The 15,783-nt window shown below is 37.6% G+C and overlaps 1 protein-coding gene across 8 annotated transcripts in view; it reads right to left on the bottom strand.

Annotated features, from left to right (window-relative positions):
* The window catches only part of LOC140482335 (solute carrier family 35 member F5-like), a 117,791-nt gene that overhangs the window by 35,013 nt on the left and 66,995 nt on the right, over positions 1-15,783 (bottom strand). For all 8 annotated transcript variants that reach the window (XM_072579629.1, XM_072579632.1, XM_072579630.1 and 5 more), the window contains 2 exons: positions 13,911-14,015; positions 221-380 (listed from right to left, as the gene is read on the bottom strand). In XM_072579629.1, coding sequence (XP_072435730.1) covers positions 221-380; positions 13,911-14,015 — 265 coding nt within the window. The remainder of the gene's footprint in view (positions 1-220; positions 381-13,910; positions 14,016-15,783) is intronic.

Here is a 15,783-nt window from a genome sequence, read left to right as displayed (position 1 = left end):
CTGCAGAATGTAGATTTTAGCAAATTACAAATAGTGATCATCTTTGGGAAAACAAATTTTTATATTTCAACTTGAACTTTTATTCTGCTGAAATAAATCTGAACTCTTTATGACATTATTTGAAAACATTTGAGTAATTAGCAACTTGGCAGTTTGTATAAGTAACTTATGGTGTTCCTTTCAGACTTAATTTCAAAAACAAATTATATCAAAATCATACCACAACCAGAGAAATTCAGAAAGCACTGTTCCTATAAGCCCATTAATAAGGATGTATATCCAAACAGTTTTGGTTGGAAATTCAAAAGCCTCAAATCCCGTGTAGTGAAGCAAGAAAAACCCAGGCCACAGCAGCAGGAGATTAAATAATCCCACGAATCCTAAAAATTGAAAACGAAAAGAAAGTGAAATCCAAAGTAAATATTTGCAACAGAAATTAGTCAACAAGTGGTTTTAAAAGAAACTTATTACTTTTTTTAATAAGTTAGCACACTCTTCAGATTTCATAGTTCAAAGGGTAAAGCGAATGATCCTATGGTCAGTGGTGAACTATGCCTGAAGGGAATGTGTTCAGTGGATACGAGCAAGGATAGCGTGATTCAGCCTTGATAAGAAATTTAGCACCGTCAGTTTTTACTGTGGGGAAATTAATATTAGGGATAAGGATTCAGGTCTTAGACAAGAAGCAATAATTTTTACAAAAAAATGTTCCAGCAGTAATAATACTGCTTTCAAAAACTGATTGAATTACCTTTCTCATATAAATGTCTGCTATCATGGAAAGAGGTATTGTGAGGCTTAATGCGAGGGTTCTATTGCTTTTTACAGAAGGAAATTTGCTGGTATTTCTATGTCTTGCTTACATGTGACTCCAGAACCACAGTAATATGTTTGGCTCTTAATTGCCCTCTGAAATGGCCTGTAAGCCAATCAGTTTCAGGACAAGTAGGGATGGACAACAAATGCTCACCTATCAGGTGACACCACACCTCAAATATTAAAAAAAAATGCTGCCCATCTTCTTTTAAGCACAATTTATTGGTATGAATGCTCGAGGTTTGTGATTTTTCACCTGTGTAGCAATTAGACATTACAAAACAAAGGATTTGTTACAATGGATTAAGGTTTGCTTGCTGAACTGGAAGGTTCAATTCCAGACGTTTTGTCACTATATTAAGTAACATCTTCAGTGGGCCTCAGGGCGAAGCAATACTGATAATTCCTGCTTTCTGTTTATATGTTTGGGTTTCTTTGGATTGGTGATGTCATTTCCTGTGGTGATGTCATTTCCTGTTCTTTTTCTCAGGCGGTGGTAGATAGGGTCTAACTCCATGTGTTTGTTGATCGAGTTCCGGTTGGAATGCCATGCTCCTAGGAATTCTTATGCGTGTCTCCGTTTGGCTTCTCCTAGGATGGGTGTGTTGTCCCAATCGAAGTGGTGTCTGCCTTATCCATATGTAAGGATGCTAGCAACAGAGGTCATGTCATTTTGTGGCTAGTTGATGTTCATGTATCCTGGTGGCTAGTTTTCTGCCTGTTTGTCCAATGTAATGTTTGTTACAGTTCTTGCATGGTATTTTGAAAAAGACATTAGTTTTGCTCGTTGCCTGTCTTTCAAGTTTAAGTTCAATGAACCACCCCCTGAGAAAAAGAACAGGAAATTACATCACCAACCCAAAGAAACCCAAACATATAAATAGAAAGCAAGAATTACCAGCAGTGCTTCGCCCAGAGGCCCACTGAAGATGTTATCTAGTATGGCGATGAAACGTCTGGAAATGAACCTTCCAGCTCAACGAGCAAACCGCCATCCAGAACCTCAACCTGAAATACAAATCTTCTCAAAACCCGCTAAGATTTGTTGCAATGCTAATGAGTTAAAACATAAATTTGAACTATCAGAGAAACATTCCAAGAATTACTTCTTGGTGCTAAAACTTGATTCTGAACAAAATACTTTATTTCTAAAACATACTGATTTTGCTACCTTTCAAATATTTATAATTTTTCTGAAGTGTTATCTAATTGGAACTTATGAAGATTAACTTATACGGTAATAAATGCCTATGTGAAAACATTTTAATTTCATGGATATTATCATCACACAGGCATCCCACGTGGTGCTAACTATGCACTCCTGGAAACTACAGCAGAATCAGAACGTTTTAAATTTAGTTTTCTTTTTAAATGAAAGCAATGTCACAATGAAGCAGTGAAAATCTTTACATTACAGAATTGATAATGCAGAAAAAGTTATTAAAGATTGTAAGAAGCTTCTGAAGGAAACACAAGGTGGGTTTCAAATGAAAATCCAAATAAAAAGAAATGTTCTTATCAAAAAAAGCGTGAATGCAAGAAATGAGGATTAGTATAGTCTAAGACCGATTATAGGTTATGCTAATAGAAAAGCACTTTCTTTCAAATCAAATCTAGCTAGTATGAAATTGGAAAAAGGATTTTAGTCGCAATCCTGCATAAAGAATGCAGTGAAGCATGTTATTGCTTTCATTGTCGAGATTTAATTTATATATGGCAGGAAAAGTTTATAATACATCACCAGGAACACTGTTTTGGCACAACAGCTCCTTGCAGAAAGAGAAAAGAATCTTCTAATTGAACTTATGCATTTTTGAAAAGCAGGGTGGTTGGGGGAATCATTGGACTAGTTTGATATAATTCTTACAGTACAAGTGCCACAAGCTAAAACAGTCATGTATTAACAGAAAAACAAGTAGGTTCTCATAAATAAATTTGTAATTTCATGTTAGTGAGGTCATTTGCAGAGCCTACTGTCATTTAATAAAGCAAAATAGTTATTTTTGTAGAGGTAATGATCAAAGTTTTCATATTAGCTGGATTCTATGATAGGCTGGTACAGAAATGGCATCGCTGCAATTATGTAAAAGGTGTATAATTTTTTTTTGCCTCCTTCCTTTTAGTGAGTAGAAATCTACATGATGCAATTTTAAACAGAATTGTTTTGTAATCAGCAAGAACAGTTCACTTACTGTTGATTGTATTCAATGTAGCCTGCAGGACTGACAGGTAGCACACAAGACTTTTGTAATTAAATATTTTCCAAAGCTCTAAATTCACAATTAATTAATAACCTAACTTGTTTAATTTCTAATTACTGTGTAAGACCATTATTCATTGTAAGCACATATTTCTGAATTCTATTTTTTAAAAAAAAATTCTGATTGGTCTTATGCCAAATTGGGTGGTTTATTATTCCATGATTATCAGTGTAGTAAATATTGCAGTCAAGGTAATAACGCTCTATTAACTAAAATACAGCTCTTTGGGCAGCACGGTGGCTCAGTGGTTAGCACTGCTGCCTCACAGCCCCAGAGACCTGGGTTTGACTCCTGCTTCGGAGACTGTCTGTGTGGAATTTGCATGTTCTCCCAGTGTCTGCTGGGTTTCCTCTGGGTGCTCTGGTTTCCTCCCACAATCCGAAGATGTGCAGGTCAGGTGAATTGGCCATGCTAGATTGCCTGCAGCATTGGGTGCATTAGTCAGGGGTAAATATAAAGGTAAGGGAATGGATTTGGTTGGGTTACTCTTCGGATGGTCGATATGAACTTGTTGGGCTGAAGGGCCTGTTTCCATACTGTAGGGAATCTAATCTAATGCAGTTATATGCATTATAAATAATGATTAAATACACAACTCTATCCTTAAGAAGAGTTGTGTGATTTGTTTACGTTACAGATTTAGATACCTTTGTGATCCCATCAATTCACTCCTTAAGACACAAGAATCAATTGTATCAAAGTTATTTACTCCAAAAGCAATTTTTTTCCTCTCATTGTAGATTCTACTCAACTTGACAGAAGGTGATTTTAAGATTCTTGCTCCCGTTTTATCATCCACCTCCAAACAATTGGGACAACAGCAGCAGGACATTAACATTAGTGAGATTTGAGATCATTTTAAATTATTCACCTCTGTTTTCATTCCTTGGCACAACATTTCAATGGACGATGCAGCTCAGGAAGCATTATTTTTGAATGGACCAGTTAGCTATCTATATGTTTGATTAATAATTTAATTTCTATTAGGTTTTCCATCTTACAGTGTTAACTCCTATCCTAGCGAAAATTTTGAGGGCAAGATTTTCTAATTTCAAATATTGTCTGAAGGTAGTTATTAGCTTGTTCTACGTTTAGAGTCTCTTTAAGTAACCTATTTAAATTTATGCCTTTCTGCATTTTCACTGCAGAGACCACAATATCTCAAATTTTCCTTTTCCTCCTATGGAAAGGAGTTCACTTTAAACTACCTATCATGGTTGAGTCAGAATTACCTTTGCTGTTAGTCTTCAATCATTGGAGGTGCTACACCAAGTCTCAGTACATGTAAATCTAATAAAAATACTTAAAAATAACAGCTTCACAGAGTGGGTGGAGAAAAGCTGCATTTCACAGGATGGTGGAACACAGACAGTATGGCATACCATGACTGATCCTTCTGGCAAGAGCTGCTACAAGTTGGCGCAGCAGGAAACACAAGAACAAAAGAAATAGGAACTTGAGTGGTTTTATTAGCATCTTCAAGACCGTTGTGTCATTCAACAAGATCATGGCTAAACTTCCAGTTCAATTGCACCATCCCCATATCTTTTAATTCCCACAGCACCCCAAATTCTATTAACTTCAGTTTTGAATATACTTAATGTTTGATCATCCTTCATTTTCTAAAAGTATGGAATTTTAACACTTTGTGTGAAAGCACTCCTCTCATCTGGGTCCCAAATAGATGAGTCCTTGTTCTGAGATTTGATACTGTGTTTTAGATTCACTGGACAGGGGAAACATTTGTTGAGTATCAAGCTTCCTCAGAATTTTATTTGTTTCAATTAAAACAACTCTCATACTTGTATGGAATGGTCTTGCCTCGCCTACTCAACCTCGCCTGAAAACAATTCTTTCATTCCAGAAACGAGACCACTGAAATAATCATTGCACTCTCTCAAAAGAAATTGCAATCTTCTTTCAGAAAATAAACCAAAACTGCACCAAGAATTCCAAGAGTCACATTACCTATGACATGTATAATTGTACTTACATTTATTTTCTCTTACATTTGAATAATTTTGCAACAAAATCTCATAAACCAATTAAGAGACATAGAATCATAGAGATGTACAGCATGGAAACAGAACCTTCAGGCCAACTCGTCCATGCAGACCAGATATCCGAAATAAATCTAGTCCCATTTGCCAACACTTGGCCCGTATCCCTCTAAATCCTTCCTATTCATGTATCCGTCCAGATGCTTTTTAAATGTTGCAACTGTACCAGCCTTCACCACTTCCTCTAATAACTCACTCCATATATGCACCTCCCTTTGCATGAACTAGTTGCTCCTTAGGTCCCTTTTAAATCTTTCCCCTCTCATCCTAAACCTATGCCGTTTAGTTCTGGACTCTCCCAACTCAGGGATAAAAACCTTGTCTCTTTACCCTACCCATGCCCCTCATGATTTTATAAACCTCTATCAGGTCACCTCTCAGCTTTGGGCGCTTCAAGGAAATCAGCCCCAGCCTATTCAGCCTCTCAGTAGAGCTTAAATCTTCCAATCCTGGCAACATCCCTGTAAATCTTTTCTTCCAAGTTTCAGAACATCTTTCCTGTAAGAAGTTGCCTGTTCTGAAGATGTCATATATCATTGTAATAACATAATTCCTTTAGACAAGTAAGCCTTTCACGAACATAGGTCCAAGTTGAGCTAACAGAAAGAGCTAATTATTATGTTGGTTCAAAGCAATAGACTGATAATGTTGGTATTCGAGGTAGTATATTAACATGGATAGAAGATTGGTTAACTAATAGAAGACAGAGAGTTGGTATAAGAGTTGGGGCTTTTTCAATAAGGTAATCTTTAAGTAGTGGTGTGGTACATGAGTGGGGTCACAATTATTTACAATATACATTAATGACTTGGATGATGGAAGTAAATGTACGATAGACAACATTGTGGTTGACACAAAAATAGGTGGACAGGCAAATATTGATGATGAAAAAAGGAATCTTCAGAGGGATATAGACACGTTAATTGATTGGACAAAAATTTGACAGAGGGAGTATAATGTGGGGAAATGTGAGGAGGGGTAGAGCAGCTGAATTTTATTTACATGGACAAATACTGCAGAAAGCTATAAAACAGCGGAATTTGGGAGTCTTTGTCCATGAATCACAAAAAAAACTAGCATTCAAGTTCAGCATGTAAGCGAGGGAAATAGAATGTTGGCCTTTATTTCAAAAAGAATCGAGTATAAAAATAGGGAGCTTTTCTTAAAATTATACAACACAGAATTCAGGCTACTGTAGGAAGAGAGTTTGGGTCTCTTATCTAAGGAAAGATAGAGTCGCATTTGAGGCAGTACTGAGAAGGTTCACTAGGTTGAAAGCTGCCATGCTAAGAGTGGCCTGTTGAGGAGATGTTGAATAGACTGGGCGTGCACTTGTTGGAATATAGAAGAATGAGAAATGATGTTATTGAAATATACAAGACTCTTATGGGACATGATAGAGTAGATGCAGAAATGTTGTTTCCCCTTGTGGGAAACTCTAGGACCAGAGGGTATAATTTCAGTGTATAGAACTCTTAACACACAGATGAGAAGGAACTTCCCTCTCAGAGCATTGCAAATCTGTGGAATTCTTTACAGCAGATAGTTGTTCAGGCACAGTCATTAATGATATTCAAGGATGAGATAGACAAATTTTTAAAAGAGTAAATGAAACAAGGGTTATGGGGAAAAGGGCAGGAAAATAGAATTGAGGATTATCTGATCAGCTCGATCTCATTGAATGTAAGAGCCTTCTGAATGGCCTACTTCTGCTTACAGTCTTACTTCCTTAAATACTAACCATTGTAAGGACAAATGTATGTTTCATTGCAATTTGCTAATTTATCTCCGTCAATTGTTACAACCGAGGTTGTAGAACTTGCCTTATCCAGTCCCACTACCCCAGTGATCACAGCGTGTATTTAAATCTTTATTCAGTTACCAAAATAGCTAATTACGTACTTTATCTATACAGATAGTTCTTGAAAAATGCATGTTTCAGCTATAACGTCACTGAAAAATTAGAGAATGGTATTTTTGAGAATGCTAACTTCTGTTCACAACAACAGGATTTTAGTGGGGATCAGATCGTGCACTTTGTTCTGTGAATGCGCCAATATCCGTGCTGTCATCTCCTTGCAGTTCTGCGCATGTGCCAATGTTTGTGTCGTTCTGCACATGCACGATGTCAGTTGCTCATAAGGAGCAATTTTCTGTGAGAAGTACTGTATAGAGAGCAGCTTTCTTACATTTTTTAAATGTACTGTGTTAAATTTACTTTTGTTTGTTAATAAATATGATTTCAACCATCATTCAGGCTGTGCTATACTTTGTGTTAGACCTTTGGGTGATTTTTGAGTGATTGTGAGTGATAGTTTTTGCTCGGCTGCCCCTAACCCCACTTTTCTCACAGGCCCCATTATTTCTATTAAGCGATTTTGTATTAAGCGAGGTTTCGCTGGAACGCAACTACGGCATTATAGGAGAACTACCTGTATTACCTTAAGGTTAAAAACTTCCAATCAGCTACAAAATTATTGAGCATAAAAACAAAAACTTATTCCGAGATGCAAAGATGATTATCATATCCCATTTTGAAACATGAAAGCGTAAATATTTACCCTTTTAAATAACCTTAACACACTGACCTAGAAACCTATTAATTCCATGAATTTGTCTGTGAGATTCTTGCTGCAGTTTGATCTGCCCAGTCAATATGAAAGTTAAAGGTCCCAATGATTACCTGTATTTTAATAATTACATGTACCTCTAATTTCCTACATTACAAACATATTTGAGGCCAGGGCACCAACTCCTTTCTGTCCCTTGCTGTTTCCTCAATTCTGAGCTGAGTTTGATTTTATGACAGCAGTAACCTATTCATTTTCAATGAATTGACATCCACAAAAACATCTAATTGCAAGATTGTTTTTGCCTAATCAAAGCATCTCAGTGTTATTAAAATTCCTGGTTTATACTCTATTCATTAATATGTTAACAATCACCTCCAATTACTGTTCTTTTTAGCTTTCTTGATATATCTTGCTCAAATATGCATACCAAGTAAATTCACATTGATTTCAATCTGCAGATCCTCTAGCCCGTTTACATAATTAGCTCATGATCCTTTGAATATTACAATCTTTCCATCACTTTTTGTTCTTCTGTGTTGACACTACTGCAAATCCTGACATGCAGACCGAGTGAGTTTCTAAGGATGTTAAACTTCTGATGGGTAACTCAACAACTGATCCCCCTCAAATTACTCAATTAACCTGACTACCACCCTGATCACACTACACTCCCAACCAGATCTAGCCACACAACTTCTACTCTTGTGACAACCAAATCCAAACGGAATACACGCTTCAACTCAATTATTCACCTAGCCTCCTCACTCTCTCTCCACTCCCTCACCTATTGTTGAGATAATGGACTTTTGAACTTACTGTATAGCAGCCAAGGCTATAAGAGAACATGCTTTGTCTTCCTCTGACCCAACACTACCCCTGACTAATACTGTGCTGTGTATTTCTTTGATAGTTGGAATTGGAAGATCACAGAAAACATGTGCATAGCACCAGATTGGAGTGCAGTGGTAATCTGTTCATCGTGGTTGCTGCTCAAAAGATTTGGGCCACTATTTCTTGTATGGTCAAAGACTTAAAACAGACTTTGGTTCTGTTGCCTGCCCGGAATGCAAAATGAATCGTTACTAATTGAACCCTGGTTCATTGATTTCTCTCAATGTCAATAGAGAACTAACAAAGTTTGACGCGGTCAGTGGTTCTTGGTGAATAATGAACTCCAGCTTGTTGATGTCTGTGAAAACCAGGAAGTTGTGTTTGTTGGAGATTGCCACTGTTTGATACAAATATTACTGCTCATCAGCCCAAGCCTAAATGTTGTCATGTCTTTCCACATGTGAACATTCACTTTCTAAGAAGTTGTGAATTCAATCTGACACTGCAATCATCAGTGAAAATTTCCACTTCTGACCATCTCTCGCTTCTAATTATGACAAACATGGAAAATAGGAGCAGGAGCAGGCCAACTGGCCCGACAAGTCTGCTCTATCATTCAACATGATCATGAGTGATCATCCAATTGAGTACCCTATGCCTGCTTTCTCCCCACACCTTTTGAACATGTAAGCCCTAAGAAATAGAGATAATATCTTGAAACAATGAATGTTTTGGCCTCACCGCTTTCTGTGGTTGAGAATTCCACTAGCTTATCACTCTCTGGGTGAAGAAATTTAACCTTAATTCAGTCCTAAATGATCTACCCTGTATCCTTAAACTGTGACCCCTGGTTCTGAACTCCAGTCATCATGAACATCGAACCTATCATCTTAACCAAACAACCACAACTACATCCTTCCTGCATTTAGCCAATCTAATCCTGTTAGAATTTTATAGGTTTCCATGAGATCCCCCTCATTCTTCTAAAATCCTGATTGTGATCCTAACTGATCATATATCTTCATATGTCAGTCTGGCAATATTGGGTAAGCTTGACACCTGTCCTGACAGACCATAATTATTTCAAAAATATTATGCATGGAAGAACCAGTAGGAAGAAAATAACTGGCAGGATTCCAGGAATAAATTGAAATACGAAAAAAACTCTAAACTGTCCAAACTTGAATCTAACAAGCACAATCAACAACAGCTAAACACTTAAACTGAACAAGTAATGTATGATTATCAGTAATAAAAGAATCAATCTTAAAACTCAATCCAAGAGACATAATCCAGCTTCACCTTATTTTTAACTGTAACGTTTATGCCAATAAACTTTTAAACACACTAACGTTGGAAGGCCGCTCCTTTCAGAGAATCTGGTTGGACAGCTCAATATAGCACAAGGATTTCATAAATTCCTACCAATATGATGTTGTGGTTCACTCCACAAGCCACCAGACACACACATTTCATTGGCTTTGAAATTTCCTCTCGTTTCAGAGCTCCTTGTCCCTATCCAAGGGATGAGTATCATGTTAGGTATCACTCCAACTAGTAGAGAGTGTTTCGTTGTTTTCCAATGAACTCAACATGACAAGGACTTCTTGATGCCACACTCAATTGTTATGAAGATGTGCGTGTACTATACCTTTAACGGTTGAAAAGCTAGCAAGGATTTAGAGAAGCACTGTGAGTACTGGAAAATTTAAAATGTAACAGTGGATTGAAACAATTACCTAGCTGTGTTGCCAGGATAATAAAAACAAACTCGAATTTGGCCACTTTAAATTATGCCCCAAGTTACCAAAATCCAATCAAATTTGAAAAAATAATGTTTAACAACACTAAACCAATGAAATGATCTGATGTTTTGGGGTATAAATATCAGACATTTTGAACAGTTATCCAGAGCAGCAAAGAGCAGCTAGAACCAATAACTAGAGAGACTGCTCGCAGAAACATCTGCTCTCTTAAAAGGTACCATCATCTATCAAAGACCTGGGAAGCAGAATTCCCAAGAAGAAAAGAAGACAGATGACACTCGGCAAAACTGACCAATTTTGAAATGTGATTTTTAAAAAAATTTAATTGTAATCGGGATTTTTATCAGGCCAGTATTGAAGAGGGGGAGGTAGAAAATAGGTTTAAGAGAAAGGAATTGTAAATAGTTGTTAGCTAATAAATCCTTAAGTCTAACAGAGAATAACTTCTGAAATTTTAACTTTAAATAGTGACTTTTGGGATAGTTCTTTTCCTCTCAAATTTTAACAGAATAGAGCACGGGATGAATCTTATCTGTATTGCTGGTTTAAATTAGCAGAGGGGTTTACCCAATGTCATAACACAGTCAAATGTTGCCTTTACATAAAGGGAAATCAATCATAGCTGGCTTCTGAATTCAGCTCTTTTATACACCTTTGCATCATAGGTGTAATTAGATCAGAAACCAAATGAAACCCAAATTGAACACTGATGGAATAACAAACAAAGAACAGTCCGTCACAGGAACAGGTCCTTCAGCCCACCAAGACTGCGTCATATGTGATGCCTTTCTAAATTAAAAACCATTTGCATCTATGTGGTCCATATCCCTCTATTCTTTGACTATTCAGGGAGCTATCAAGATGCCTCTTAAACGTTGCTATTGTATCTGCCTCCACCACCTCCTTTGACACGGCATTTCAGGCACTTATCACTCCCTATGTAAAAGAACTTGCCTCTCACCTCCTTTAAACTTACCTCCTTTTACCTTAAGCATATGTCCCCTAGTAATTGGGAAAAAGACTTTGACTGTCCATTCTATCCATGCTCCTCAATTTTGTAAACTTCTATCAGGTCATGCTTCATCCTTCAAAGTTCAAGTGAAAACAAACAAGGTTTGTCCAATCTCTTGTCAGAGCTAATACCCTCTTAACCAGGCAATATCCTACTAAACTGTTTCTGTGTTCTCTTCAAAGCCTTCACATCCTTCTCGTAGTGTGACAACCAGAACTGGACACAACATTCCAAATGTGGCCGAATTAACATTCTATGTAGTTGTATTGTTGATGAGACCTTCCATCATTTGCTGGTAATCAACAATAATCTGAAGGGGTGGCAATTGGCCAGAATGGATTTGGCCTGTTTTGATACACCTAGGCAATTTTCCATGTTGCTTGTTTACTGGTGTCGTAGCTTTGCTGAATTTTTAAAGCACAAACTTTCAGCATGACATTTGCTCCTGATATTAATGTTTCTAATTGCAAATAATAATTGTACAGGATACCTAAATAAAAATTACAATGTTTATAAACTCATCAAGTATACAAATAAAAATGCCAAAATACACATCAATTATCATGATAGACCTTACAAATTATTTGAATTATATCATGTGCAAATGAATACTGCATACTCTCAACTGGTGCATGGCTTGGTTATCTCAGATTACAATGATATTGATCAGATGGGTCAATGGGCTGAGAAGTGGCAGATGGAGTTTAATTTAGATAAATGTGAGGTGCTGCATTTTGGGAAAGCAAATCTTAGCAGGACTTATACACTTCATGGTAAGGTCCTAGGGAGTGTTGCTGAACAAAGAGACCTTGGAGTGCAGGTTCATGGCTCCTTGAAAGTGGAGTCGCAGGTAGGTAGGATAGTGAGGAAGGCATTTGGTATGCTTTCCTTTATTGGTCAGAGTATTGAGTACAGGAGTTGGGAGGTAATGTTGCGGCTCTATAGGACATTGGTTAGGCCATTATTGGAATATTGCGTGCAATTCTAGTCTCCTTTATATAGGAAAGATGTTGTGAAACTTGAAAGGGTTCAGAGAAGATTTAAAAAGATGTTGTCAGGGTTGGAGGATTTGAGCTATTGGGAGAGGCTGAACAGGCTGGGGCTATTTCCCCTGGAGCGTCAGAGGCTGAGGGGTGACCTTATAGATGTTTACAAAATTATGAGGGGCATGGATAGAATAAATAGACAAAGTCTTTTCCCTGGGGTCGGGGAGTCCAGAACTAGAGGGCATAGGTTTAGGTTGAGAGAGGAAGGATATAAAAGAGACCTAAGGGGCAACTTTTTCACGCAGAGGGTGGTATGTGTATAGAATGAGCAACCAGAGGAAGTGGTGCAGGCTGGCACAATTACAACATTTAAAAGGCATCTGAATGGGTATATGAATCCGAGGGGTTTGGAGGGAAATGGGCCAGGTGCTGGCAAATGGGACTAGATGGGTTGAGGTATTGGGTCGGCATGGATGGAGTTAGACTGAAGGGTCTGTTTCCATATGATTCTATGACTAAGTGAGACCTTGTGGAAGTAGAGGAGATCCCATCATTGAGTTGGTTTTCAGAAGGCCAACATGCTTTGGCATGAGTTGTAACTCCCCCTGCCATATTGCTGGGGAAGCAGTTAAGAGATTGCTGGAGGAGGAAGTGGCCAATTATGGACAGCACACAAGCCTTGTATGCTGCCAGCATAATCAAAAGACCAGCAGTTCTGGGACTGTTACTGAACCACAGAGAGGTAGCCTTTGCACGCCAAAATAAATTTGAAGCATCCTCAGAAAAGTGAGCATTCAATAATCTTTTTTCATGTGGGCCACGCAGGCAGGAGAAGCAAGAGAAAATGTATAGCTAGTGATAGCATTGATGCCCCCCCCCCAGGACCTGGTGTCCTCCACAAAGCAGGGTTGCTTCCTCCTTTGGTGAAGTGCCAAAAGCTGGGGAAAAGACACCTAATCTCTCTTTCAAAGAGGTGACTCACTTCCATTTGGTAGAGAGCTGAGCTTCACCCCAGTGGTGGAAATGTGTTGGAGAGCTGTAATGATGTGATTCCCCAGCATTTTATCAGGTCGTCCTGCAGCCCCCAGCCTGACAATGTAATTTCCCCACACCTGGGGAGTGGCAAAATTCCAGCTCATGTGTAAATTCATACAGATGATAGCTTATATACAATTGTGAAGATGTGTGATCTACTCTTAGTTAAAAATCACACAACATCAGGTTGTAGCCCAACAGGTTTAATTTGAAGCACTAACTTGCCGAGCGCTGCTCCTTCATCAGGTGGTTGTGGAGGACACAGTTGTAAGACACAACCAAATCATGATCTACACTTGAAATTAGATGATGTAGCTTGGTTTATGAATTGCACTACATACTTTCCATAAAATGGTTGTATCAGAGTATAAAATCAGCATTGTTTAAATCATTTCAGAAATTCACGAAGTTTAAGGTTTCCATTATCCTAATGTAAGATAAGTCAGTGACGTGGATATATCTACAGTAGGAACTTGAGCAAGTTACTGTGGTTATCTCAAAACATGCAACCATGGTTGCTTTTATAATTTAAAAGAACTACAGTATATGCTGCGTGGTTGTCAAACTTACCAAAAAACATGGGTATGTCAAGTTTGTCTTCTCGGTCAACTTTTCTTTTGATCATGACTATATAGACGGCATACAATACTGCTCCTGTTAATGACCACAATGAGCCTGCAATAAAAGAAACGTGATGGCTGTAGACTGTGTTCCAAAAAAGCTTTGAAAGGAAGCCTCTATTCGTTCTAACCTTTGACATCTATTTAAATATTTTTGTTTTCGAAGTGCATTATCATACCACAGATCAGTCTCAAACTAATGCTCAGTCTGAAAGACAATGTTCACAAATCATTGTCAATAACAGTTTAATATCTGTCCACGATACATGGAAGAACTAATCTCCATCAAAATTGATTGGTTATTCCAAGTTTCCTTCACCTCCCAGCCTGCCTCTAAATGTCCAGATATTTTGTAAGAGGACAACAGAAGTCCTTTGCGTTGTAAGGAATAATAAATGACATTTGAGAAGGATAAGATCATTTAACAGTATCATCAATATTGATTGAGGAGATGTTGGGCTAAAAGTGGAGGGATGGAAACGCTAAACAGATGTTAGCACATTGATTAGATATACGCTCTGCTTGTTGTTTGGTTTGACTGACTGCAACAGAATTGGGTATCAGGCATGAGGTATAATCGTTGGTCCAATGTCCAATTTCTTACACAATGTCTCAGAGTATTTAATTTTGATGCAGCAGGTCAAATCAAGGTAGCACATTACATGTATACAGTATATGCATCTTGGAAACTAAGTGAGAAAGTACTATACAGAAGATTTAAGCCCATGAAATTAAATATATCCTTGCAGTATGCATACAAAATTGACTCAGTAACAGCAAGCAAAGGATGGTGATGAATGGAAAATATTGGAACAAATTTGCAGTTGTATCTGAAAGGGTGAGTTTAAGGTCCAATACGCTTTTCAATTTTCCATAAAAATCTTAGACTTATTATAGGGAGTAGCATTACAAAATTTGCATATAACGCACCACTTGGTATAGTGAATAGTTGATAAGGGAAAAAACAGCCAATATCAGTAACTGTGACATTGAAAGCATTGGTTTGTCATAAAAATCCATCAGGTTCATTAATACCCTCTAGGAAAGGAAATCTGCTATCGTGACCTGCGTCTATGTGATTTCAGACCCACAGCAATATGGTTTACTCTTAACTGCTCTGAAATGATCAAGCAAGACATTCAGGTATATTCAAATAATAGTTAACAACTACCTTCTCAATGACAATAAAAGATAGGGAACAAATCTTGGTCTTGCCAATGACTATCTACATCCTGTGGAAGTGTTAAAAAAACAAGGCTAAACTGCAGGAGGTCACAGATAACTTCGTGAACTCGGCAAATTCAGTTCAATGCAGAGCCATGTAAAATGATGTACTTTAGGAAAACTAATACTTGGGCTTAAAAGTAGAGGATTGCAAAGTAAAAGCAAAGAGATTATGTTAAACTTTATAAATCACTGACTGGGCTTTAGCTGGTATATTGTCACGAGGCACCACACATCATGAAAACTGGAGAAGCCTTTTAAAGGGTGGGGAGATGGTTTATCATCTGTTACCAGGGATGAGGAATTTTAGTTCAGATTAGGACTGTTTTGAAAAGATTAAGTGGTAACCAAATAGAGGTTTTCAATTAGACAAATTTTGAGAAACAGAAAAAAAAATTTCATTTGGGAAGTGAGTCAATAACTAGAGATTTAAAATCACCAGCATGATATCTAAAGAGGAGATGAGAACTCCCCTAGCCCCACCCCCTACGATTTTAGAATTCTCACAATCTGGAAAACACCACCTGAACAAATGGCAAAAGTTAATTTGGTCAAGAATTTTGAAAAATGATTTGGACAGGTACTTGAGGAAGAGCAAT

Source organism: Chiloscyllium punctatum, chromosome 10, assembly GCF_047496795.1.
Source record: "Chiloscyllium punctatum isolate Juve2018m chromosome 10, sChiPun1.3, whole genome shotgun sequence".
NCBI classification, from domain to species: domain Eukaryota; kingdom Metazoa; phylum Chordata; class Chondrichthyes; order Orectolobiformes; family Hemiscylliidae; genus Chiloscyllium; species Chiloscyllium punctatum.
This window is presented reverse-complemented; position numbering and strand designations above follow the sequence as displayed.